Source organism: Cydia amplana, chromosome 10 (genome assembly GCF_948474715.1).
Source record: "Cydia amplana chromosome 10, ilCydAmpl1.1, whole genome shotgun sequence".
Classification (NCBI taxonomy): domain Eukaryota; kingdom Metazoa; phylum Arthropoda; class Insecta; order Lepidoptera; family Tortricidae; genus Cydia; species Cydia amplana.
In genome coordinates, this window is record NC_086078.1 from 6,294,412 (window position 1) to 6,320,553 (window position 26,142).

A 26,142-nucleotide genomic window follows, 5' to 3' on the forward strand; every position below is an offset into this window, starting at 1 on the left:
TCGGTTGATGTTATTAAGTTAATATAAGTACTTAATATAAAACAAACAAAAGATTCTGGCAAAGTTAATCTAAATAAAACCAGTCTAAGTAGGTAGAGGTACTGATCACCTGCTAAAGGCTTATACATTATTAAAATGACACTTAATGCTTATATTTCGATAAATAAAATTTTGATAATTGTTTCATATTAAAGATGAATAGAATATAATGACTACAATGAGATACCTACCTATTGACATGTTGACAACATGATTTTACTGTCAAGCCCTTGCTACACGGTCGCCGACAAGCCTTCTAACCGTCTGACCTTGGTCTGTCCTTGATCAGTTTTGGTCAAATTTTGTTGGAAACAACTGTCTACACGGTCCGTCCAGACCAAGGCCACGCGGTCTGAGGGGCTTGTCGGCGACCGTGTAGCAAGGGCTTTATTAGTTTACGAGATGGGATAAATGAACACAAAAATTTAAAGATTGAGGTACTATAGATCCTAGCCAAATCCTAGCTTCGTAAAACTCTTCAATAGGTACCTACTACCTACCTACAGGTAAGTTTTGTTTTTGCGACTTTTGCGTACTGAAATCAGATCTTGTTTAATTTTTGAGAATTTTTGAGAAACAATTCCGTTAAATCCTTTTTTGTGCTCGTAACATTCAAAAATGAAAGAAACGTTTTAATTTTATTTTGCTCCTGTTCAATTCAATCCATCATTCTTCAAACAGAATGTGACCATTAATAGAGAAAGAGATAGCAATATAGATATCTTACTCCCTATCCTGTTGTAAGACAAAGACACGAGATTTTACTTCTCAGAAGGATTCGTTCGCTTGGGCTTGGTTTCATTGGACGAGCGCTAGAAGGAGGGTGGCGCATGCGCGTTCGGCCGACGCCATCTCTAACTACTGTGCGTACTTATTCCTAGAGTGAAATGAATGCTAATTCGTGTTAAAAAGTGTAATTTATCATGTAATTATATCGCCGCCTGTGAGATAAAGTGACACCACATAGTGTTTAACCTACGCAGTGCAAGCGTAATAAAATCGCGGTCGTAAAATTGCGGAAGTTTCTTAGCTATACCAACGCATATTTTTTGCGGCCGTCTCCGCGGCCACCGCATACATCGGGCTACTTGATGGGCCTTTGTCGCCGGACCGGCTAGTGGTAATTTACTGCTTTATTATCAACCGACGCCGCCGTAGAAAGCGTGCTAAGCGAGCTAAGCGCGTTACGCGACTTACGCGCCTATCGGCCGAACCGAGTTCGATTACGTACGATTGTTGTGGGTCAAAGACTCCGCGGTGTTGGCGCGCGTCTACGACAGTTCTACAGCTCACCGCTTATGTTTCAGATTTTACGCTTCGGTGTGAGTGTTCGCGTGATATGAATTCTGTAAAGCCCGTTTTGCCCCAGCCTGGGGCGCCGGGTGTGCAGACGAGTCCCGCGAAGGCGACTGTCGCCGGCGGCGGATTGGGTGCGGGCGGGAACTTGCCCAACCTCGGGGGCAGCCTTGTCGGGCAGAACCTGACGCAGCCCGTGGCCGTGCCACAGCCGCTGGCGCCGCCAGCTCAGCCCCTCGCACACGCCGTGCCTTCCATGGCACCGGTCTCCGCAAACATGGCGCAAATGGCTCAAAATATGAGTCACCACGGTAACTTATCGCACGTCACTCAGAACTCTGTTCCACCCGTGGCCGCCATTCCCGCCAAGACGCCAGCCAGCGCTCCATTGAGTCTTGTCCAAGACAAACCTCCAGCACCAGTTCCTTCTCAGCCCTTAGCATTGACACGGACTCCAGAGAAAAAGGAACCTGACTCGACTGTCCCAGCGGCACAATCAAATGGCACAGTTGACTCTCCAAAATCAGCTGCAAATGCTCCCACCACTTTGAAACCACAAAATCCTGAACCAAGCAAATATATTGACATTGCTAAGACATCGCCAAGTACACCAAAGCCCCCTGAGAAACCTTCAAGTACTCCCAGTACTCCTCAGAAGGCTGAACCTGCCAATGCCAACCTAGCGGCCGACCCTGCTCAGCCTAAAGTGGCCACTGCCAATGAGGCACCAGAAAAATCCCCAGCCAAACCGACTGAACCCAAGCCAGCACCGACGGCTGATGTTGCACCATCCCAAAGCGACAGTAAGCCTGTTCCAGAATCAGCTAAAGACAGTCCATGCCCTGAAAAGGCGCCAACTCCACAAAAACCTGAACAACCAGCCCAACCAGCAGCTGGAACTGCCAAGGTACAAAATGATGTAAAACCTGAAGAGAAAAAACCAGAGCCTGAACCGGAAAAGCCAGCAGCCAAGCCAGTTGAAGAACCGGCTAAGCTTGAGGAGGCACCCAAAAAGGCAGAAACTCCTAAAAAGGAGGAGAAGCCAGTGGAAACTGCTGAAAAGCCCGTTGCAAAAGTTGAAGAGAAAAAACCAGAAAAACCAGAGGTCAAAACCCCTGCTAAACCTGAACCAAAGGCTGCTCCGAAGTCTACTCTGAAGCTTGCGACAGTCACACCACCAATGAGGAAGAGAAGGCATGCAAGCCCTACCAAGTCTACTGATAGCCCCAGTGTGACTAAGAAACCCGCTGAAGATCCTTCTACACCTGACTCTCGCTCCAAGAGGAATAGGAAATCGGTAAGATATCACATTTACTCTTCACTTCCCTGTCTATGTCTAGTCAGCAAATTACTGTTTAATTGAAGCACATGGAAGATGTATCTAAGAGTGCATACTGTATAACAAGTACTTAGGTACTATGGAGATTAAAAATTGATATCAAACATATGCTTAGAGTCTGTGTGGAAAAAGAAGAGTTGTGAAATGCAAGGGATCCAATACATTCTACAACAGACAACTCTTCTCTTTCTGCACAGACTGTTATAGTTCTCTTTTCTTGATTGCATCTTTGACAAAACAAATGAACTTTCATTACATTACACATAAGAAACTTAGTTATAAAGTACATATAAAAAAACAAATTTAAACTTACCAATAGTTGCGTTTATCAGGGTAACCATGGTAACTAATTCTATTTAACTAGAGACTTTAGAGAGAGTTATTAAATATAATTAATTTAAGTAATAACTTAATTAGTCTGAAGATAAATTATAGGAAATCAAACTGATTAATTGTTACTTGGTCAGTTGCTTTGCTATTGTAGGTGTAAGTAGTTATCAGTAGTTTAATATAGTGTTAAACTTGTTAACTGTTGTGAGACATACTAACATTGAATAATTTTACGGTAGACTCACTTGTTTTTAGTAACTGGGGCGGCATGCAACATGTGGCAGTTACTAAAAACTTCTAAAAAAGTCAGTCTGTACCGTAAAATTATTCATGATAGAGTATTGATGTTTAAAATATTTTGCCAGTTTAGCTCAGACGGCCACAGTCCTTTGAAAATACCTAATGAATAGGTTCACCCGGCGTTAATTTTTACCGTACCTATACCGTATACGGGATCTTATCGAATACCGTAGTGACAACAATAATGTTATTAAATTGTGGCATCTACAAAAGCTATCATTTGTAAATCATTACAAAATATTTTTGCCTAAAAAAAGCCACACTACCCAATTTTTAGGGACACACTACCTTACCCTAATTTAGTGGTGGCTTAGGGAACAGGAAGGTTAGGGTTAGGCAGGGTAGTGTCAGATACATAACTAGTTTCAATACATGAACCTATTAAGTTAAGGCTAAAATATTGACAATAATATTGTAATTTCAGGTGCAACTATACCAGTCTCCAACTCCTGAGATTGCCATGGCAACCAAGCTGTCCGCCTCTGCTGGCAGATCAACCCCAACTAAACCCAATGATGACAAGCTTATTGTGTTCTACAAGTAAGTCATGAATCTTATGATAAGAATGGCCTGGCCTGGCAAATTTTAGCCTCCATAGATTTCTACCAGTGATCAGAATAGGCAGAGTATATTTAACTGAAGTTAGTAGAACAGAGACACAAACTGGAGAATTCCTTGAGACTACTTTTTTTCTGGTACCTGAGTCCTGGAAACTTATTATAGTAGTTTATGCAACAGTGATATAATAAGGGTTCTTAAAATTCAAGGGTCGAAGTTACAAAACGAGACGTAGTCGAGTTTTGTAAAAAAAGACCCGAGAATTTTAAGAACCAATTATGAGCTGTTGCATACATTACTTTTTCTATGACAGCTGCAGCAAAAAAAAACAGTTATTATTAAAAAAAAAGAGTTATTATTTAAAAAAAATTGAGTTATTATTTAAAAAAAAAAGAGTTATTATTGTAAATGAAAACATACCTCTTTCAATCAAGATGATCGGAACTTGTATCTTTAAAAAAAATAAAGCAGTTGTATTATACTCATAAGATGACTGCTAGCAGTCATCTTATGAGCCTATAGACAAATCATTCAAATGACATTGCTTTAGATATCACTGTCAGTCATTTAATTGACACATTTAAGTGCTGGAGTAGAAAAAGTAAATAATAATGTTATTAAATTAAGTAAAATGTATGCATCCCCTGTTTGTGTCCAGTCGGCTCAAAATAAGAATAAGAATACGAATAATTTATTTATAATAAAACAACCAGTGATATAAATGTTTATTTTTCTTGTACAAATCAATTTAAATTCAAATGAATTTGTCACATAAATGATAAATATGCGATCAACATAAATATACAATAATTTGGAAATTCACTTACGAATATTATATGGAAACATGCAAATAAATAAATAAAAACTTGATACTAAAAACTCAATTCTTTTTTGTATATGCCCACATATACACGTAGTGTTTTTTTTTTTTATTTAGAAACAAGTGTTGCGAGAGATTGTGTGTGTGTGTGAAAGGGTTAATGTGATGGTGAATGGGATGATGTGATATACTAACTACAATACTAGTCAGTTTGTCTACCTCTAGCTACTTCATTTTATGCATAACGGCTAGTTTTATGAGTTGTGATGACATGGGTTATCAAAAGTATCAAAAGGTTCTTGAACTTTGTAGGTATAAATACGATGACGTCATCTAGATAAAACGAATGCATTTTTAAGCGTGGTTTCTAGTAAACACATCATTGATAATGATTATACTAAAAAGAAAACTAATATATAGAGTGATAAAATTAACTTTAAAAAAGTAGAAAAGAAACTTTCTCTTATTCTACCAGACCTCATTTACCTTTTTTGTATGTAGGTAAGACTCTTCAGTATATAAAACTGAACAGCTTTACCATAGTAGGTTTGTTAGTTACCGTTTGCCCCTCAGAGCGGGAATAGAAGCTCCGCGAAGCGGGCCTTCGTCAACTTTTTGGCGGATCGCAGCTGTATTTGTGGATAAATACCAAATTCAAATATATTTTTTAGGTATTGTACAAAACATTACACACCCGACGTTGACGTCTTTTATACTAGACTCTATTCGTTTAATTTGGATGTCTCCATTACAGAAACGAATACCTAGCGGTCCGAAACGCCGAAGGCGGTTTTTATGTCTGCCAGGCCACGCAGAATGTGTACCGCACCACACGCAAGATCAAGATCCGCTGGCTGTCCCAGGACAAGACCGCGGACCCGTCCGGGGAGACTTACAAACCGGACTTCTATGACGTCACTGGTAAGTTAAGGCCCACTTGCACCATCTCACAAACCCGGAGTTAAGCGATTAAACCGTTAACCGAGTGTCAAATTGTACTGGTAAACATGGTAACTCCAGGTTTAACCGGTTAACCCCGGGTTAGTGAAATGGTGCAAGTAGGCCTAAGAGTGTTAAGACAAGTGCCATGCAGGTTAGGTATACAGGACCCCTCGCAAGATCAAGATTCGTTGGGTGTCTCAGAACAAGACGAAGACCCTTCCGGGAAGACTTCGAAATGGACTTCTGTTAGCATTAATTAAATGCGGTCCCTTCAGAATTCCTAAACGGCTGATAGGTCAATGTCCCTAGTTACTCGGCGGTTTCTTCGTGTCATGTGTCTTGAAGCCGTGTTTACCACAGCACGTGCAAGACCAAGATCCTCTCGCTGTTCTATGTCACTGGTACCTAAGCTTCGTTGTTAAGCTAGTTACTATAGATTTAACTGAGGGACAATGTTTGAGGAATTTAAATGTTGCGGACTTTCCATACAATATGTCGTCGTACGTTGCGTATTACGTACACTGGAGACTAAAGGGGCCCACTGATTACCAGTCCGCCGGACGATATCAGCCTGTCAGTTGTTCGACTTGTTCGTAACTGTCACCTTTTGCGTTTAAGTGTCAGGCTGATATCGTCCGGCGAACTGGTACTCAGTGGGCCCCTTAAGGTCACGCGTACTGATGTGCCTAAGGAAACTTTCCAAAATTGCGAAATGTTTCGGAAATTTAACGTAGGAAAAATTCGGAAATTTAACGTAGGAAAAATTCGGAAAATTTCTTACAGCAGCCGCGTTTCGCTTCTCTTCACACAACACTAGCGATGTAGCATTTAAGAGGCTGGAGTCGTGCTGTATACGTATTCGATGCAGCTTGCCCATTAGCAGGTTTTCTACTCCTACGTACTTGTCTAGTTTGCTTTTCTTCAATCTGGAACAATTTTATCTGGCCACGGACTGGACGCACGCGGCGCGCGGCGAGCGGCAGGTCGAACGCAATGTATGAATAGCCTTCATTTGACACTGGCCGCGCCGTACGGCAGTTTTCCGGCAGTCTTCGCAGCCTTACGGCAGTTTGTATTAAGGTACAAGTTCTAATACTTCTAATAACTTGTTTTTTTTAGACATGGAGTGCGTGCTGACGACGCTGTCCCTGGCGCGAGCGCCGGGCGGCGGCGGCGCGCAGGTGCTGAAGCCCGCCGAGCAGGCGCGCGCGCGGTCCATCCTCGAGCGCGCGCTGCAGGCCGAGCAGGGCGACGCCAAGCCTGACGTCACCGAGGAGCACCCCGACGGCCGTGAGTACTAAGGATGTTGCGGATGCAGATTTTTTGACATCCGCGGATGCGGATGCGGATGCGGATATTTAATGGCTCACATCCGCGGATGCGGATGCGGATGTCATGCTTAGGTACTTAGAAAACGTCAAATATTACATTTTTAGTATTTTTTTATTTCAAGAAAAACCGAAACGTTTAGTATTTGAGCAAGAATATAGGTGCGTTATGTATTTAATAAACAGTAACTTGGCCGACTTTTCTGGATCTAGACGATTTCGTTATAGGTAATGACACTTACGCCGCCGCTAAGACGTTCCTGTACCGACTTGTTCGACATCCGCATCCGCATAAGCTCCGCATCGATTTTATGCGGATGCGGATGCAAATGCGGATGTTGAAAATAATGCGGAAGTTCCGCGGTTGCAGATGCGGATGCGGATGTTCGCAACATCCCTGGTGAGTACTAAGGGCGGGGGGGTGTCACTCCGCAGTTTAGGTACATTTGGCCGGCGCGCCCATCGGACAGGAGTATGGCAGTGGGCTGCCGCTCGGCGTGCACGATAGTCGTGTCACGCGGCGCTCGCGCAAAATTGAAAATACACAATGGCTTCGAAACTTACTTCCGTGAGAATCAGACATACTATCTCCGGATAAAAAATGTATGTTTACATAATCAGCGTTTGTAATTCCTACATATTTATCTTAAAAATAATAAATCAGTGGGTATAGAGTCTATTTTTTTATTCGGTAGACTGAAATGACAGTTCATAGTATGAAATGACATTTTATGTTCATACTATGAACTGTCATTTCAGTCTACCGAATAAAAAATTGACTTTAGGTATAAAAACTTGTCAAGTGATAACCCCGTGCCGACACTCACAGCTCGGTCATAAAACTGCGGCGCGCAAAGGAGATTCACGGTTCATGCGCGGTTATAAGTTTCAATTTTGCTTGCAGGCGGCGATATAGGTGTAATTTTATACCTAAATCTGACTTTTGTGAAGGAGTGAATTTTCTGTACGGTAGTACTATTAGTTATTCTGTGCTAAGGGGCTACCCCGAAAACAGAAACTCTTTTACTCCAATGAAGGCGTAATTAGAGTGACAGAGAAAGATGCCCGCAATTTGAAAACTTCGATTTTCGCGGTCACAGCCCTGACCTGACGAGATCCAACCGAGGGTGCCTACCTTACCGTGACGTCACTTGTTCTCTATTTCATATAGATTTCATAGTGGCTCAACATTTTGACAGTCCGGAAAAAGAACATCAAATAGGTACAGTCAACAGCAGAAGTTGCTAAGCGGGCGAGGTGTTCAAAATTACCTTGACGCGCTCTTATTCTCTTAACAATAAAGGCGCGTCAAGATCATTTTGAACTCCTCGCCCGTTTAGCAACTATTGCTGCTGACTGTACCTTCACTTTTGAGTTGTTATTATGTCCCATTTTGCAAGTAAAAATATTATACAGTTTACTAGAAGAACTCTTGCATTTCATTTGTTTAGGAGATTGCCCATGGAGATGGCTTATTTTATAAAAACTACGAAAAAGCACGTTCTGCAAATTGAAATAATCTGAAACATAATTTTAAGAGTTGTCTACCATTGGCAAGGAAGGAATGACGCTAGAAAGTTCATTCTCCCACGCGGTCAAAATTCACCCTTGTCTTCTCAATTTACGAACCAAACTTACATAAACTATATCCCACAGTGGACCTGTCGCTATACACGGACGAGTCGCAGCTGGAAAAGAAGTCGCGCAAGCGCAGCGCGTCCAAGTCCTCCCCACGCAAGCCCTCCCCCCGCAAGTCCTCCCCGCGCCAAGCCGATACACAAGTAAGTCTTTACAACTTCTGTCATGTTTGTATAGTTTGTAGCTTTCTAATAGACCCCGAAGGCTAATCCTATTGTCTATTGTTAAGAAAAACCGCTCGTGCCACGTGCCACAACCACCTGCATAAAAAATCGGTACTTCGGTTACTGAGTGCCGGCGAGTCGAACGCTACAGAACCAGTCTAAAATGTGTCATCGAGATGCGTAACAAAGGCGCGTTATCGGAGAGCGCACCTACACTGGTTTTTTGAGCGTTGGACTAGCCCGCGCTCAGGTGCCAAATAGAATAATTAGGACCCTTTTTTGCAGGTAAGTAGCACGTGCGCTTTTACTGAACAATAGACAATAGGATTAGCCTTCGGGGTATATTAGAAAGCTACAAACTATACTAACCTTTATGGAGCCAATGTACACGGACACTTAAAGTTCACTTGTTTACATGGTGAGCAATAGTGAGCGTGCAAAAGAGATGCCGCGATCTAAACTTTCGCTCTAACTCATGGCCGCTTGCTGTTAATGAGCGTAATCCTTGAAGACAAGGTCGTTTTCAACTATTCCTAAGCACTTTCTTAGCTCCCACATCCTTTCAAATGGCTTAAGTTATTTTCGAGTTGTTGGAATATCGATTTTATTTTAATTAATCAAATTTCAAATTTAATTCCTGCCACTTCAAGGGTTAAATCTTATGATAACTATAAAAATAAAGAACGGAGAAGTATACAATTATTTTTCACCTCAGCAGCTCGAACAAGGGTACTTTGCTGCTTAAAAACAGTGAGCAAAATCGCATTTTGCTCACTGCGTGAGACAAAATGAGCAAAATGCGATTTTGCTCACTGTTTTTAAGTAGCATAGTACCCTTGTTCGAGCTGCTGAGGTGAAAACTTAATTGTTGGTATATCTTAAGAAAACATGAGTGAATGAGTGATGTAATGTAAGTGATGAAGAAGGAATACATTTTTCGGGTTCTCTAATATGTTCTTACTGCTGAGGTGAAAAGATTTGTGAACTGCACGAGATCAAAGTTATTTACATCTCGTGCGCTTTTGAGTCCCTTACTACGTTCAAGATTCTAAATTAGATTCACGAGCGTAGCGAGTGAATCTAGTATAGAATCTTTCGCTTGCACGGGACTCAAAATAAGCACTCGAAGAAATATCAAACTTTGATCTCTTGTTGTACAAATAACTATTGCCGGACAAATTATAATAAAAAAAATCGAATATAGTTCCTTACACTTATTTAAAATTTATGGAATTGCACGTCGATTTCCAAGGTACAAATGTAACAGTAAGTTAACTAAAACAGTCTGCGTCTAAACGTATTATTAAATTCTTTGCGCATATTTCGTGTGCATTGGCTCCTGGGGATGTAATTAATGCACTAACAGCTAACACAGTTAACTGACCGTCTGTAGACCTTACAGCTTTGTAATAAGGTTTACACTAGGTCAATTAATTGTGTCGAAATTGGCACATAGTCATTAATCATTAACATGTTTGCAGCTTGACGTAACTCGTACATTTTTGATACTCATTTGGGTTTGTAAAACTTTCATTTTTCATTAGTATGTTTTGCATTAAAGCTAAGGGTAGTTGTCTGTCAGATGATAATTTATATTGAAATATGTTCGTGCCGTGGACGTCAACTGTAGTTAAATTATAATTAGTGTAGGAAGCCGATAATTGGCAGGAAACGGCGCAGGATCGGGAAAAATGGTGTGCTCTCGTTTCGGAGGCCAAGATCCTCTTTGGGTCGCTGAGCCGTAATAGTTAGTTAGTTAGTTAGGAAGCCGAAAACCTCAACTAAACTTACAATGCAAGGTTATATGGTAGATTTTGGTATGGATAAATAAATAAAGGGACTGGTAATCTTCATACAAAGTTACGTTCACCTTTATTGTGTTCGATACCCGTCATTTCATTTGGCGTGACTTGGATCGGTTTTCCTAGGATAGCGGTGCCGTCATATAGCGACCGTCTCCATACTAAATAATACGGCTAAATATGGATGTCGTAGTATTTGTATGGAGACGGCCGCTATATGACGGCACCGCTATCCTAGGAAACCAGAGCTCGCTAATGGTGTCAGTGTCCTGTCCGTGTATTTTACACTTAACGTCCTTTTGACAATGTATAATATTGTAAGTACACAAGATTGAATCGTCAAACGTGAGGCCTCGCTGAGAGAAAGTCACGCCTTCGCCATACAATGATAGAGAACGGATTTAGTATTAAGAGTTCCAATCTTTGTTAGGTAACTAGTTGTGGTGGAGTTTCAATGACGTAATGGTGTAAAATTTAGTGTCCACGGAACGAAACTATCTCTTACCGACTAAGAAAGTAAGAACTCTCACAAATATAATATTGTAAAGAGGTTTTGAAGTATATTGATAAGACAACTACCCTACCGCGTCCATAAACATCAATTTCCCTTCCAGAAGGAAGTACCGACGCCGGTAAAAAAGGCGCGTACCACACCAAAGCGCAGCCCCAAGCGCAAATCACAACCGACACCGCAAAAACCACAAACCAAACGAAAATCGGCAGGTACCACGCCCATAGTGGCGACGGCAAGCAAGGTAGGCATAGTACAACGGATATATAGAAATGTACGTATCCGCAATCATCAGCATATACATTCATGTCCGAGAGTGAGTAAGAGGTGTGTGGTTTATGGATGCATGTGCCGTCTCTCTCTCGCGCTAGCGGGATAGCGACACGTCTCGCTTGATTTTGAATTATTACCTGTTTCTGTGGCTCGGTTTGAAACAAAAGGTGAAAACGGAGGGAATAGTTCGAATAAAGATTTAACTAAGTGGGTACCACCAATTTGGTTTAACTACTTTGGTGGTGCACCATTTTGGTAGTAACTACTGGGAATTTTGTTTTTCAATTTTTCCCAGTGATCCCAGTTGTTACCACGCTGGTAACTGGGAATATTAATGAAGTCAGTGTTCAAGCTTGTATTTTTTATTAGGGAATTTGAAGCAACATTAAAAATAGATTGTTTGTTGTTTAAATACTTAATCGCCTTCTAATATCTGGGTTTTACGTTAGGGATTTAGGACACACAATCGGACTTGAAAAAAAAAGTTTTTAGCATCCAAATGGGAATATTTTGTTCACAATTACCAATTTTAGGTCGAATGTTGGGTTTAAAATGGCTGGGCTAAAATTATTTCTAATTAAATAAGTATGTACTAGTTACTAGTATGATCATACTTTAATTACAGTCATCATTCACCTTTAATAAGTAAAAGTTATTCAAGATAAGTAATAGGCCAGGCGAGTTACAGAAACCGGTATTTGATGTACATAAATAATGATATTTATAAAAGCAGATAAAGGCACTGATTTGTATTGAAATAGATGAATTTATTTTCCTTTATAAAAAAATATACTGAAGAATTAGACATAGATTTCTTTGAAGTTTCCGAAGTGCATGTTACGATGTTAATGCATTTAAATATGCCAATGTATTTATATAATTTCAGTGTAACTACTCAGCATTATTTTTGGGTCGAGGTATACATTATGTTCTTTATTCATTGTCATTCCACAAAATCATTACATTAACAACTATAAATATTTACTCATGAGGGCATGACAACGAAAGGGTGGTAAACGGGGAAACCATAAATTATAATTCATTTGTTTATATAACAAAATTGAAACTTTATCCATGACTGAATATTCCTTTTGTAATGTATATACTACAAGTAGACAGTACATTTTATATTCATAGTAATATTTTGGTCTCACATTAGAAAATATAGGCAACCGTACTTAGCGGTCATAAATACTACATAGGTATTTATGACCACTAAGTACTCTAAAAATTGAAATAACTAATTAGAATTAAGACACAATATTTTGAATGTAAATCATTGGTGATGGTGATAGCCTGATAGGTGGATAAATATATTGGAGATGCTGACGGAGTTTAAGAGAACGAATGACGGCATGTATATGTCGGCGGCCGATCGTAATGTTCCTGTGTAATGTTTTGACGATAGTGACATTAAACCAATATATAGTAGGATAGGTTCGTTAGGTTGCTTTAGATGCCCGAAGGGCAAACTGCCCAGAAATAGGAGCCCCGCGTAGCGGGGCTCCGTCGACTCAGGGAACAGGTCAAAGATTTTCACGTTTCACGATATGCCTGATCTTACGATCGGCCGCCGACATATAGATGGTATAAACGCGTTTCATTTTCATGGCAATATATTGCCATTATCCATCTTCCTCTAGCATGCCAAGTAAGAGTAAGACAGTGATAATGCCGGTTATTCGTTATTGTGAAAATGATGCGCGCTTAGACAACCATGTAAGGCACCTGTCCGATCGCCGGCGAAGAAGCTACGAGTAGGGAATGTAAACCGGTTTTTATTTGTATGAAATTTCGGTTAATAACCGGGTTTTCCATACAATTTAAAACCGGTTTACATTCCCTAGCTACGAGTAATGTAGTCAGCAAAACCATTAGCTTAGCATCCCTTGATATCAGGGGTGCTAAGACTTTTGCTGATAAATATATTGAGTGTTCTGACTGCCGTCATGAACTTTTTACTTTCCCATCGGTTCTCGCAAATCGTCGGCAGTAGAACAGGCGGCCTAGCCAAGGTGACGATCGCTATCGCTTCGCCATCGAATCGCTTTGTGTCTCTCTATCACTCTTCTATATTAGTGTGATAGTGACAGTTGCGTTTCGTTCGCTACGTAGCGTTAAGCTTTGGTTTCCTCCGATAGCGGTGCCGTCATATAGCGGCCGTCTCCATACTAAATAATACGGCTAAATATGGATGTCGTAGTATTTGTATGGAGACGGCCGCTATATGACGGCACCGCTATCGGAGGAAACCAAAGCTTTAGCGATTGGCATGTTGGCTACGCGGCCAGGTACTTAAAATTAGGCGCTATTTTCAGAGCTCGTCCTTTTCGAAGAAATCTCGACTTTTCAATCTGAAACTAAGGCGTCTCAAATAATAAATTGATGAATAGTACGAGCTCGCTCTCTTTCTAGTCTTGTAAAGATAGTATTTTAATATTTTTACTATAACATTTCTTTGAAGTATATGCTAAGAATAGTTTTTATATATTTTACATCGAACCAAATGCTGCCTCCCCGCGCCGAGAAAAGTTCCCTAAGCAAGCCTACCTCTTACATGTCTTCTTGGGCAACATTTTTAATATAATAATAATAATCAACATGGCATTATGATAGTGCATTCGGTTCTTTTGTTTTTGTTGAAGGTTTGACATTGAGAGTATTTTTTTTTGATTATATTAAATTTAATATGCATATTAGTACAATAGTGTACATACCAGTTGAAAGACTACCACAACTTTAATACTTTCGCTACGCGCTATGAGCGTAGCCGACAACACGGGAAAAGCGCATTCGAACAGAGAATCCGCCTAACGGGTTGCTGGCAGTGAAAGTATTAAACATACAGATATAGTGCATAATTATTTTCCATCGTGTGTACGAACCTGTCTTGCTATTTCAGTCAGTCGCGGTACAAAACGTACTGAGGTTGACTGAAGTAGCATGACAAATATATACATCTGTACAGTAGGTACCTATAAAAAAGGAAATTTATTATTTTCCCTCTAGATTACTCAGTTCTAATCCTTGTTGATAGACATGTCTGGCGGTCTAGCACGAGTTGCGTTCTCGCGCGCGAGTCCATACTTGAAGTCGCGCTTGATGTATGGAGTCGCGCGCGAGAACGCAACTCATGCTAGACCGTCTGATGTAGCTTCATAGACTAGGAATCCTCTAGACTGAGTTTAGTGCAATTATTTCATGAAACCGATGCTGCCAAAAATACGGGGGTGCGGGGGGACGAGGTGAGCGAATCCCGTGCCGTGATTGGTCCGTTCAAAGACACGGACCAATCACGGCACGGGATTGACTCGAAGATGGAGTAAAACTACCGTATAAGTGGCAGAGGGGGTAGCGTTACTATGCTCATGAGATGTCTTGTCTGTGTGTAGCTTGCTAACGGAGCTTTTCCAAACGGGGGTCGCTCTGAAGCTGTCGATGTATATTTCATCATAATAACTTCATTCACTCTCACCCATCATTGCTTGCTTGTTGTGTTTTTCTACATTTATACAAATTCTTTTTTTCTGATGGTTCGCCTTTCCTTTTATATTTTGCTGTTTTATAGAATTTTCCTATATACAGCATGTTTGTATTGCATGGAAAGTTTAAATGAGATATTTTAAGAAAATTTATATCAGGCCAAGTAACAATCATTATTAAAAAGGATAAATTTCTTCGAAATTTGTTAAAAAATGATGTCTTTCATCATGTTCATGTTTTATTAAAACTCTTTACCTATTCCTAGATATATTTTTGTTTCAAAAGAAATATAAATAATTGGAGCAAAACATGAGATGATGATTCTGAAATATGTTTATAAATTGTGGAATGGAATACTTTTAATACAGAAGAATATACCAGAAAAATAGACTAAGCTCTATAAGGATATCTACAAAACTCTACTAGTAAAAGTTTTTAAACCAGTCCCACCATAAAGTCCAAAAACACGTTTTTTTCAGCACGTACTAAACCTTTGACTTTTTCAGACAGCCACGGCGGTAACGGAAAAGGCAAAGGCTAGTAAGACGCCGAAAAGGACGCCGGCCAAACAGAAGGAAACGCCGCCGCCGGCCACGCCCACGAGGGGGAGGCGGTCAATCGTGAAAGGTAGACACTATAACCCACTGACAATCCAACCTCTAGACTGAGCTTAGGCCAATTCTTTCATGAAACCGATGCTGCCAAAAATACGGGGGTGCGGGGGGAGGTGAGCGAATCCCGTGCCGTGATTGGTCCGTTCAAAGACACGGACCAATCACGGCACGGGATTGACTCGAAGATGGAGTAACGCTACCCTATGTGTGGCAGAGGGGAGGGGGTAGCGCGACTATGCTATGTCTAGAGGTTGGATTGTCTGTGCTATAACCTAAAATAAGTTTTTGGCAAAAATTTAATTTTTGGTACAAGCTTTTATCGCTGACTACTTTTCTTATAACAGACAACTAATACTCATCGAGACAATTCTAAAAACCCCTAACACAATTAGGTTGCGTTGTTTCATCACAGAGTTCCTATAGCCACCTCCTGTCTCTATCATCAGATCAGTTCGATAGTACCATATTGTATTGTCATCAGAACTACATACAGTTGCCAATTTTCATGACGCTACGATCATTGGAAGATGGTTAAATTAGTTACCTTAGATTCCATTACATAGTTACATACATGTCGACCTAATAAAAGCTTGTTAATAACACTGTAATTATTGCAGTTTTGAATTTATAGTCTGTCAAGCTGGATATGTCAAGCGACGTAAAGAAAACTAAAGTATGGTATCCCTAGGAAACGAACAAAAAGCAGCAATGTACATCGAACATTGATGAAATGTAAACAAAACAGTTCCACAGATAAGACACGCATTTTCGAACAATTCAAACGTAGTGTTGCTAACCCGCGATTTTTCAAATTTGCCGCCTTTTTCTACTGACAAGATTTGCTTGACCACTTGTAGTTCCACCGTAGTATCAAAACGATTTCTTCTATTTAGGTTACATTTATAACCGATTTCGAAACGGGAGGATGTATTAAACCGTAACTCTGTTAAACATTTAGCTTGCTTAGCGCCACTTGCACCACCCTGCAAACCCGGGGTTAACCGGTTAAACCGTTAACCCAGTGTCAAATTGTACTGGTAACCATGGTAACTCCAGGTTTTACAGGTTACCCACGACAGAATAAATAATAGTACTAGGTACAGAAGACTCACTCTAACAAAACGCGTCTGTTACGATCAGCACAGATATGGCCGCTAGGTGGCGACAGCGCCACGCGCGGCTTATGGCTTTCCCCAAAATTGGTGTGGAACGGATGTACTTTTAGCTACCTGTAGCAAAGCGACGAAATCGCGGAGTGAGCCACGCCTGACCCCGGGCATAGAGAAAAAATACATAGAGTGCTCACTCCATACATCAGTTTTAGTACCAAAAAGACTATTAGCATCTAGCATCGAGTAGCGGAACTATCAGTACTGCTACTTGACAATAGATGTAGCCACCGACCGGAAAGTCTTATGCTGTTGAGATAAGACTTTCCGGTCGGTGCTACATCTATTGTCAAGTAGCAGTACTGATAGTTCCGCTACTCGATGCTAGATGTAGACACTGAAATTAATAGTCTGAACTGATGTATGGAGTGAGCACTCTATGTATTTTTTTCTCTATGCCCCGGGTTAGTGGCATGGTGCAAGTGGCCCTTTTTGTTCGTGTTTCTTATTAAACCCTTTTTCCCCAGACACCAAACCCTCCCCAATAGTGCCCACGCCATCGACGTCCACCGGCAAGACCACGCGCACGCCGCGGAAGCCCCCCGCGAAGAAATAATACGAGACGCACCGCGGCGCCACACTGCGCGTGACCGCACCCAGAGCGCGGTGAGGGACTCTAGTGAATATTGAAACCGCTTTTACAGGTCCACTTTCACTAAGGACTTAATCTAAGATAATTGTTTTCAAATGGAACATTAATTTAATGGTGAATTTTAATGTTGTACCTCCTTTATGTCATCAAAATGTACCACGGTCTAGCAATAACGAAATGTCAAAATTGTGAATGAAGTGTTATGTTATTTGGACGAAGCGACATGCGATAATGCCTCACGCCATTTCATGGTTTTATGCAAATTAATACAATGATCAACCTAAAGTAGACCAGTCTTAACACAGTCACTGCCAGCGCGAGCTATACGCTACGTTCTTAGCCGATATCACCCTTAGCTTTTCGGTATGAAGCGGAAAAACCGCTTTATAATCAAAAGCGCCTTCAAACAGAGAACCCGCCTGGCAGTGAATGTGTTCATCGAAAATAAGATATAACAGAGGTTATGTTAAGTTGATACTTGTACGTTGACGGCCCTTCAGGCAGTTGTCCCACCAAGAGCGATGAGCTATAAGCGAGTAGAACGATAAACTAGAAACGAGTGGGCGAGCGGCGAGAAGCGATTAGCTTCAATAGTTTTGTCGCTCGGCTATAGGAGAGTGTTCGAGTGCGACGGGCTATTACTCGCTTCACTCGCTCGGACAGTGTATCCGAACACGCAGACGTCGCAGTTTGTTCAAATTATTCCTTTTTTTCTTTCGTCTATTTAGAATTGCTGCTGCCACTATACTACAAAATTCATTATCATCGTCGTCTGAACTAGACAACAATGACAGCTCAAATGCTTTGTTCAAATTCATAGCAAATATCTGCACTGAAATCCACGCTGTAAAATCACCACTGATTGGTCTCGCAGCTTTAGTTCAACTACCAAGCGAGCATCGCCGAGCGAGTACCGCTGAGCTAGTTTTATCTCATCGCTCTTATCTCGGCGACAAACTAGTAGAGCGAGTGTTCTCGCCGGCAGTGTGAACAGCCAGCGATGAACTATAAATACTATATGTATCTCTTTTACTAACACAGGATCCCTATCTTTTGTTCGTTTCTTGGGCGAAAAAATCGCCGATAACTAATCGCTTACTCGCTCTTGGTGGGACAACTGCCTCAATACAGGAACCGGCTCCCGATCAATTACGTCATTTAAATTTGATTGATTACAATAAAATCAAAATTCCAACAGCTCAAAAATGACGTTTGCCGCTTGAAGGAATCTAATGTACGATTCCCACCGACCGGCTGGAGTCGGGCCGCGCCGGAGCGGATTTTCAATGTGCCTATACATTATGTATGGCAGAAGCCAGTGTTGGCCGAGCGTTAATTGCAATTGACCATTAACCAAACGTAAACTGTAACGGACGGTTACAGTTTACGTTTCAATTAATAATGGTTAATGGTCAATTGAATTAACGTTTCGGCCAATACTGGCAGAAGCGATGGCGTCCGTCCGGGCTTGCCGCCGTACAGTTGTGAAATACGCCCCGACCCCGACTCCGCCCGTTCGGTGGTACTTAATTGTTTTATCAGACTAGTCTTCAGATATACAAGTGTATAGCGGTTTTTATCGTCACAGAAGACTCACTGTAGTTGTCAATTTTCTCTACTTTTCTCGTTTTAATGCAGTCATTGAAGCCAGTTGAGTAGATAAATTATCAAACGTATCGTCCTCGTGGTGAGGTCGTAACATTGTGTCTTAGAAGATATTTATTTTTACAACATGGACTTGCATAATAATGTTTTAAATGTATATTGTTTTTTTTTATTGTATCTGGACTATATTCGCAACATGCATTTTGACAGATGTTTTAATCATGTTCCAAATTGGAATAATATTGCTAATATATCTTTTAATGTTCTCTTGTTTTGTACTTATAGGTGTAAGGAAATCCGTTAGATGTGCACCTGAAATCATCACTGGTTTTTTGCAAATGATAAATATTATATATAACACTGTCAAAATGCCATTGTGTGAACATTGATTTAGTCATAAATTGTATACATAATTCAAAGGAGGGAAGCATCTTATTTTACCTAAAACGGGATGGATGCTTTAACCTAACCCTTTGACCGCTAAAGACGTCAACTGACGCGCACAGCTACAGCCCATCACCTTCGTGCATTCCGGCAAGGTTCGCAATGACGCGCCGCACACGACAGGCGTGGCGTTCAAAGGGTTAAGGGCTCATTTAGACGGCGCGCGAACTCGTATACGATTTTAGTTACATTGCGGACCAGACACAAAATCGTATACGAGTTCGCGCGCCGTCTAAATGAGCCCTAAGTCACGAAAAAAACAGCACCTTTATTTGCATATCAGATGTTTTTATTTAATGACTTTTTGATGATGGAAGTACAGTAATCATGACGGACAAGAATGATCAGGAATATTGTTATATTATAGGGAAATGCTAAGTTGAGATAAATTATAATTATGTAATTACTTTTATACAGTTTTGTGTTTGATCAGTTATTGATCAGGGGCCTACTAGTGTAAAATGCCCGGTAAATATGAGAACTCGTCAGCGAAAGGCCACGTTATTTCTTTTCAATAAGTGATCGACTGTAAGAATAATGTTTCTATAAAATATGGGAAATCCAGAATTCACTTTAATTTGATTATACTACTTTTACTAACGTATATGTAACAATTTTAGTATTCACTGTAAATATATACAATTAACATGAATGTTAACAGTCTAATTTTGCTCTTCTGGATCCAATGCTGGGGGACGATTTTCTCCTCTAGCCATAGGCAATAGATTTAAATGTTTTTTGTAAGACTAGGATAAAATTTGGAATTTTGCTAGGTATTGATATTAGGATATGGTACTCGATATTTCGAAGTTTTGTATAAAATCAGTACAAAGAACTAAAAAGTAATCAGAATGTTTCACATTTGATTTGAAATAAGAATATATTTTGATACTGTTGGTTTACTGTTATCATAATGTGCTGTCGTGAATTGAGGGTAGATGTCGTTTTAACTGCAATGAGACCGAAAGGAAATGGATTGTAAGAATTAAGGTTTCTCATAGTGGCTGGCAGATCCTCAAGTCTACAGAGTAAATGTGTATCTGTTTGGACCAAGCATAATATCACGAGTGAATAAAATACATTGAATCAATGTACAGTTGAATACTAAATGTTATGCCACTGCCTGTTTCGAAACTTCTTCAATTGTAAAAATAGATAACTTAATCTATTTTTAGTTTTATACCATTTAGTTTTAATGAAAACATTTTCCCGGCTTTGTTACATCACGTCTGAGTTGATGACTTAAGGTTGTTTTGGCCGGCGGGCGCGCGCCGCACTGCATTTTGTTGAATGTTTCCAATAAGTCTTATGTTGTTATTATACGTCAGACCCGAGATGGGCGTGCGAGTGTGTGTTAGAAAAATTAAGTACCTACATTTTAGATGGTATTTCTAAATAGGTTAATTAAAGAGAGGTTTAAGCTTAGGATATAAATTTGTGTGTGAATTTTCTGTTTATAACGTACCAAGTGGGAAATGTTTGCACTGGTCCTGTGGTACAATAGTTGTAAACATATTTTAGCGTTTTATACAAAAATATATCAGTTTGAGAGTACTATTGTAACAGAAAGTCCACAAATTACAAAATTTATATGCAATTCAGAATTAAATATAATAATTTAAGAGACAGAAGTGTTTTAATTCAACCCAATGAATAAAACCAGAAGTAAAATTCATGACATAATTTATTTAATCATCTTCAATGGTTTCTAAAGGGTATTCAGTCATAACCAGGCCACGCCCCCAGAGTGCATCTGCTATATTCAACTTGTCAGAATCATTAGGTACGTCTAGATTTTCTACTGCTACATATTCAGGATATGACGTGATCAGTGTCTCAATCGCGGTAGCCATGTCCTCTTCAATCTCCAGATATGGCAGCTCATTAGCATGGTACTCCAAAGAATTCTCAGTATAATAATACAATCTAATATTCTCCTCCTCGGAAACCATTCTTAGGATATTTTTACGCAGCAGCCTGATTTTAGTATCAAGACTGATCTCAACCCTGTTGGTGACTTTTCCATCATCAACCATGACATCAGTGTCTCCATAAACAGTGACAGCTTTTTCTAAATCAGTTAAAACAGGGGGAAGAGCATCATGCTGGAAGTTCTTATTCATTTGATCCACAGCTTCATCAATTGGCAGATGATCTTTTATTTTATCAAACAGGGATACAATTAGTTTCTGAATCTCCTTTCTTCTTGGTGTTTTGAGATCAGAGTTAACGAGCCCAAAGTTATCATAAACATCAAAAGGCAGACCTCTTCTCAGCTCTACATTTTCATTGATAGCAAGATGAAGGGCTGCTGGAATCATTTTCTCAAATAAATCTGCCCAAGAATGTTTCTGATACATGCTGACAGTTATGTGAAGAGAATGTTCTCCATCTATGGTGATTCCCTGATGTATAAAGCCCCTGGGGAAGTAGAGCATATCTCCAGCTTCCAATGTTACCTCCATTATTGGTTGACCTATTTCCTCCTGCTCAAAATTCTTTGAAGATACTCTTGGCAAAACTTCATTGTCTGAGAGAGGCTTGTAAATGCGCCAGTGTTTTTTCCCTTCAACTTGTAGTATAAAAGCTTCGATATCATCATAATGTGGGGCAAAACCTTGGCTGTCGGGAGGGGTTAAATAAGCATTGGCACCAACAAATGAATTGAAGAACTCTTGCAGTGTAGCATTAAGTAGATGCAATTTTGGCATGTAAGTTTGTGGATTTAACAGTCTAATGCTGCAGCCATTTAGATAAAAATCCCAGACAAGATGTGGGTGAGCCCTGCCTTCCGGATTATGAGTTTCTCTCTTCCCATCAACATAGGATGTAACATCAATGTTTTTAGTAAACTGAATGTGTTCATTACGAAGCATATCATCAATGAAAGGAGTTGACATGATTTCTTTGTAGTATGCAGGTTTTTTCCTAGCAATGTGTAGGGGCTTCTTCTCCCAGATTTCATTAAGGAATTGGTCTGGGTTGTATGGTGAGATCATCCACTTGAATACCTTTAGTCCTTCCTCCGCGCTATCGGTCACGACTGGTGTAAAATCGAACGAGCCATCATTACTGCAGTTACTACAATCGCTGTAATCTGACTGGTTGGATACACCACTGATGGAAGTATTAAATTGTTGACTCACATCAAATGCTGGTACAAGCTCCGGCACATCTTCTGTATCCTCTTCACTAATGCTTTTCTTATTTTTTAAACTTTTCTTATCCTCTTTATTTTTCTTATGATGTACGTTTATCTTAAATAGTTCTTCGACATTTTTTGTATTCTTCTTTTTGTGGCTTTTCTGCTTTACGATGTTTTTTGTTTCTTTCATCTTCTTTTGTTTACGTTTTAGTTTCTGAGCTAAGTTTTTTGGGTTTGATTTTTTATCGGGTTTTCGGTTAGCGCTGTAGATCGCAAAAGCTGATACCGGCGACTCTTCCATTATGTTACTATAAATTGAGGTCGATTACTTTTGAAAAAAAAAATACTGTGCTCGTATTTCACTATGTTAACACATCACAAAACAAAACTTTAATAATATATAAAAAAAAATCTTAAATTCGGCTGTGAAGTGAACATGCCCAAGTCAAGTCGATGTTTTTGACTTTTTGAGGTTATTTTGCGTTTCGTTTCGTTAATTCACGGAATGTCAAATGATTGCATTTGGCGTTTAGCAACAAAACGTTTTTGTCATGGCTGCCAACCTGCCAACAAAGTTTCCGGCAGTTTTTGGTTTTCTCATAAATATATATATTACACTACTCTTGGGTTTCCGGTCAAGGTGCCCTTGTTGATTTCCATCGGCGCTGCGGTCACAATGATCACCAAGAGGCAGGGCGTTTGCCCGTTTGGGACAAAAAAAAATGCAAGATAAAAATGGGCGTTTTTTTTTGTTGTCCCCTACACTTTTTTTTTTCAAATTTGGGATTTTTTATGTTATTTCTACTCAGAATCACGAGCTCTTTCTATCCTAATAGGAGAAAAAAAGTGTCCTAAGGTTTTTATTTCCATTACGTCACCATTTTTCATAGACTTTGTATGGCGGTCGCGCAATGGATAGATCATAGAAGGTAGCATCCTATAGAAGTGCCATCCTATAATTCGACCAATCATAGCGTCGCATTGAGACGCTATGATTGGTCGAATTTATTTGTTATGGTGGGCAAACATGAATTCGACCAATCACGGTGGTCAATTTACGGTGGGGAATAAAACAAGATGTGAGACTGTGACAAGGACAAACAATAATAGCGCTTTCGCTGCTACTCCTACTGAAAGGTACATAAGACTATCCCGTTCTGTCAGTTATCCCCACCACTCATGCCCAATCCAGTTATACTAGATTCATGGGAAAGATCGAAAAATGTATGGAAATTTTGGGACACTGTTTTTCTCCTATTAGGATAGAAAGAGCTCGTGATTCTGAGTAGAAATAACATAAAAAATCCCAAATTTGAAAATAAAGTGTAGGGGACAACAAAAAAAACGCCCAAATACATAATTATAAGCCCCCTCCACACACGTGCGCGAATCGCGGCACGAAGCCCGCGATTCACGCACATAGTCTGGAGGGGGCTATACAGGTAGTTAGTCCAAATTAACTGCACCGACTTTGCAGGCTTCAGTGTGGAAGGGCCACTAATATGGTGTGACGTGTCCGGGGCCACACTAAAGCGCCCTCCACACTCGTGCGCGAGTGTGGCCCCGGCATGGGCTCTTCCATAATTGGTTGCTGTCAAGGCCCCAGTACACAATGGGCCATCGCCGGCCACTCCAAGGGACCCAGCCATGCGGTAGAATGAGATAGCAATATCACTTGCTCCCTCTAACGCATAAATGCGTCCCTTGGAGTGGCCGGCGATGGCCCATTGTGTACTGGGGCCTTAAAGTTGATGCGGATTTAGCTTAAAAGTGAGAGAAAATCAGTAACAATGAGAGAGCCAAATTTCTTTAGGAACAAGGCCTATTTTGCACAATATAAACTACATTAAGATTTGCAGTATATTAGTAATTATGCGTGACATTTTCATTTAGTTGCTACTTAAATTTTATTTATTTTAAAATTTAAAATACATATAAATTTCATAAACTTTAAACTAAACACTATTTTGACGGTTAAATGGTGTGGCTCCATTTAATCGTCTGCTCTTATGTCAGATTTGACAGTTTCTCCAAAACCTTCGGCCAGAAGTTAATGCAGTTTCATAATGTGTAGGTACCTACTTGTGTCGGGCTATGAAGGTTCCGGTGCTTGTGGTGAAATTTCATTTATTTTAACCGAGTGCCGGTGAAGCAGTCCTAGTTGACCTTCTAGAATTATATCAGCGAATGCTTTCTTAGCATAAAGTTGTTGAGTCCGTTCCATTTTTCGAAGATCTGAAGCGCATGCCATAGCCCAATGGTAAAATTCATCCCTGACTTCAATTACATTTGGATATTCTTGATCTGCTGGTTCTTCTGTCTTAATTTTTTTACATTTATTGGCTGAACTTTCCTGGAAAAAATTGTATTATTAAGTTACTTTTATTAATTAGGGTCTACCAGGAAAATGGAAATTTGCTGGAATAAGCAAAAGTGATAGAGAAGCAGTAAGATAACTAAATTCTGATATTCGTGGTTGGCCCTCAGACATCAACCCTTGTAGGTAGAGCTAATACAACTTTGAGGAATACTTGAAAGGAATGTAATAATCAGATATCTGTTCTTGATGCCAATCAAGTGACAGGGCAGTTGTATAAAGTGCAAGAAATAAATCTATAGATCAAACCAAATACCATTATTTATTTACCTCAATGTCTGCTAATTCTTCATCATCTATGCTAAAACTTTGAGCATCCAAGATAGAATTTTCGCATAAATCTTCTGATGATTCATCATCATACAGGAAATCCAGTTCATTAAAGTACCATAACGATGGTGTATATGACTCCCCTGCAGCCATAGCACTAAGGTACTTTTTGAATTCTTTGCGATAATTTGTTCGCAGAACGTTAAATTTCTTCTTTACATCTTCTCTTGTCGCTTCGGGAAACATTTCTCTGTACTTAGATAACAAAACAGCATATGCCTTTTTCTTTCTTTCTCGGTCATAATAAACTTTGCTTTTTACATTCCACAAGGATGGTAAACTACGGTATAGCTTAATACACTCTTTGATAAATTCTCTCTCTTTTAATTTTGCCGCCTTTGTGGCCATATAAAATACCCGTGTGAAGTACGTCTTTAAATGAACTTAATAATTGTGCAATAATAACAATAACATACAATTAGACAATTACTGTATACAAACTGCACAATATTAAAATTGTTATGGCAATAATTTTAAATATCACAATATATTAGAAGCAGGCACTGCTCAATCTGCAATAACGTTAACTTATAAGTTTAATTACATCGAAAAATCCTAAATTAACATTGCACAATTTTATTAAACGATACACGAATGAATTGTTAATTGTCACTCACAAACTACTAGAACAGTGTTGCCAGAGCGCTCCCAGCTTTTGTACGTAGGTACGTCAAAAAAGGTACGATTTGGGTAAAAAAAGTACGGATTTTTTTTAGGATAAATTTCTTACAGAAATAATATTTCTGAAGAATCTGGGGGTCTACCGCGAATTCCTAAATTCGCAAAATGCGGGGATCTTTCTCTTTTACTCCAATGAAGGCGTAATTAGAGTGACAGAGACATGCCTGCAATTTGTGAACATCTATTTTCGCGGTTATAGCCCTGTTTGAAAAAAAAATAACTTGAATAGTCCAGAGGGCCTACCGCAAACTACCTTCGACGTGTTGCCTGCCTCCCTGTCACACTTACGTACGAATTCATAAGTGAGACAGAGAGGCCACAAGTCAAAAGTGGTTCGCGGTTGACCCTCAGGGCTATAACCG

General features: G+C 39.9%; 3 protein-coding genes across 6 annotated transcripts; 1 reads left to right on the forward strand and 2 right to left on the reverse strand.

Annotated features, from left to right (window-relative positions):
• The first annotated feature begins 849 nt into the window (after positions 1-849).
• Positions 850-17,268, forward strand: LOC134651328 (proteoglycan 4-like). 4 transcript variants are annotated; one of them, XM_063506398.1, is made up of 9 exons: positions 850-1,159; positions 1,347-2,632; positions 3,729-3,844; positions 5,437-5,603; positions 6,744-6,914; positions 8,609-8,733; positions 11,171-11,341; positions 15,330-15,450; positions 17,074-17,268. In XM_063506398.1, the coding sequence occupies exons 2-9, from the start codon at positions 1,379-1,381 to the stop codon at positions 17,160-17,162; spliced, it is 2,214 nt and encodes a 737-aa protein (XP_063362468.1). In that variant the 5' UTR covers positions 850-1,159; positions 1,347-1,378; the 3' UTR covers positions 17,163-17,268. The 4 variants fall into 4 exon arrangements, with proteins under 4 accessions (XP_063362468.1, XP_063362467.1, XP_063362470.1 ...); XM_063506400.1 differs by having other exon boundaries at positions 851-1,159; positions 1,409-2,632; positions 17,074-17,267; XM_063506397.1 differs by having other exon boundaries at positions 850-2,632.
• A 3,645-nt stretch (positions 17,269-20,913) lies between these two features.
• Positions 20,914-22,696, reverse strand: LOC134651792 (bifunctional lysine-specific demethylase and histidyl-hydroxylase NO66). Its single transcript, XM_063506899.1, has one exon. The coding sequence runs from the start codon at positions 22,691-22,693 to the stop codon at positions 20,936-20,938; it is 1,758 nt and encodes a 585-aa protein (XP_063362969.1). The 5' UTR covers positions 22,694-22,696; the 3' UTR covers positions 20,914-20,935.
• A 1,760-nt stretch (positions 22,697-24,456) lies between these two features.
• Positions 24,457-25,489, reverse strand: LOC134651543 (uncharacterized). The gene is made up of 2 exons (XM_063506650.1): positions 25,040-25,489; positions 24,457-24,745 (listed from the first exon to the last, which is right to left on the reverse strand). The coding sequence occupies exons 1-2, from the start codon at positions 25,445-25,447 to the stop codon at positions 24,485-24,487; spliced, it is 669 nt and encodes a 222-aa protein (XP_063362720.1). The 5' UTR covers positions 25,448-25,489; the 3' UTR covers positions 24,457-24,484.
• Between the last annotated feature and the right edge of the window lie 653 nt (positions 25,490-26,142).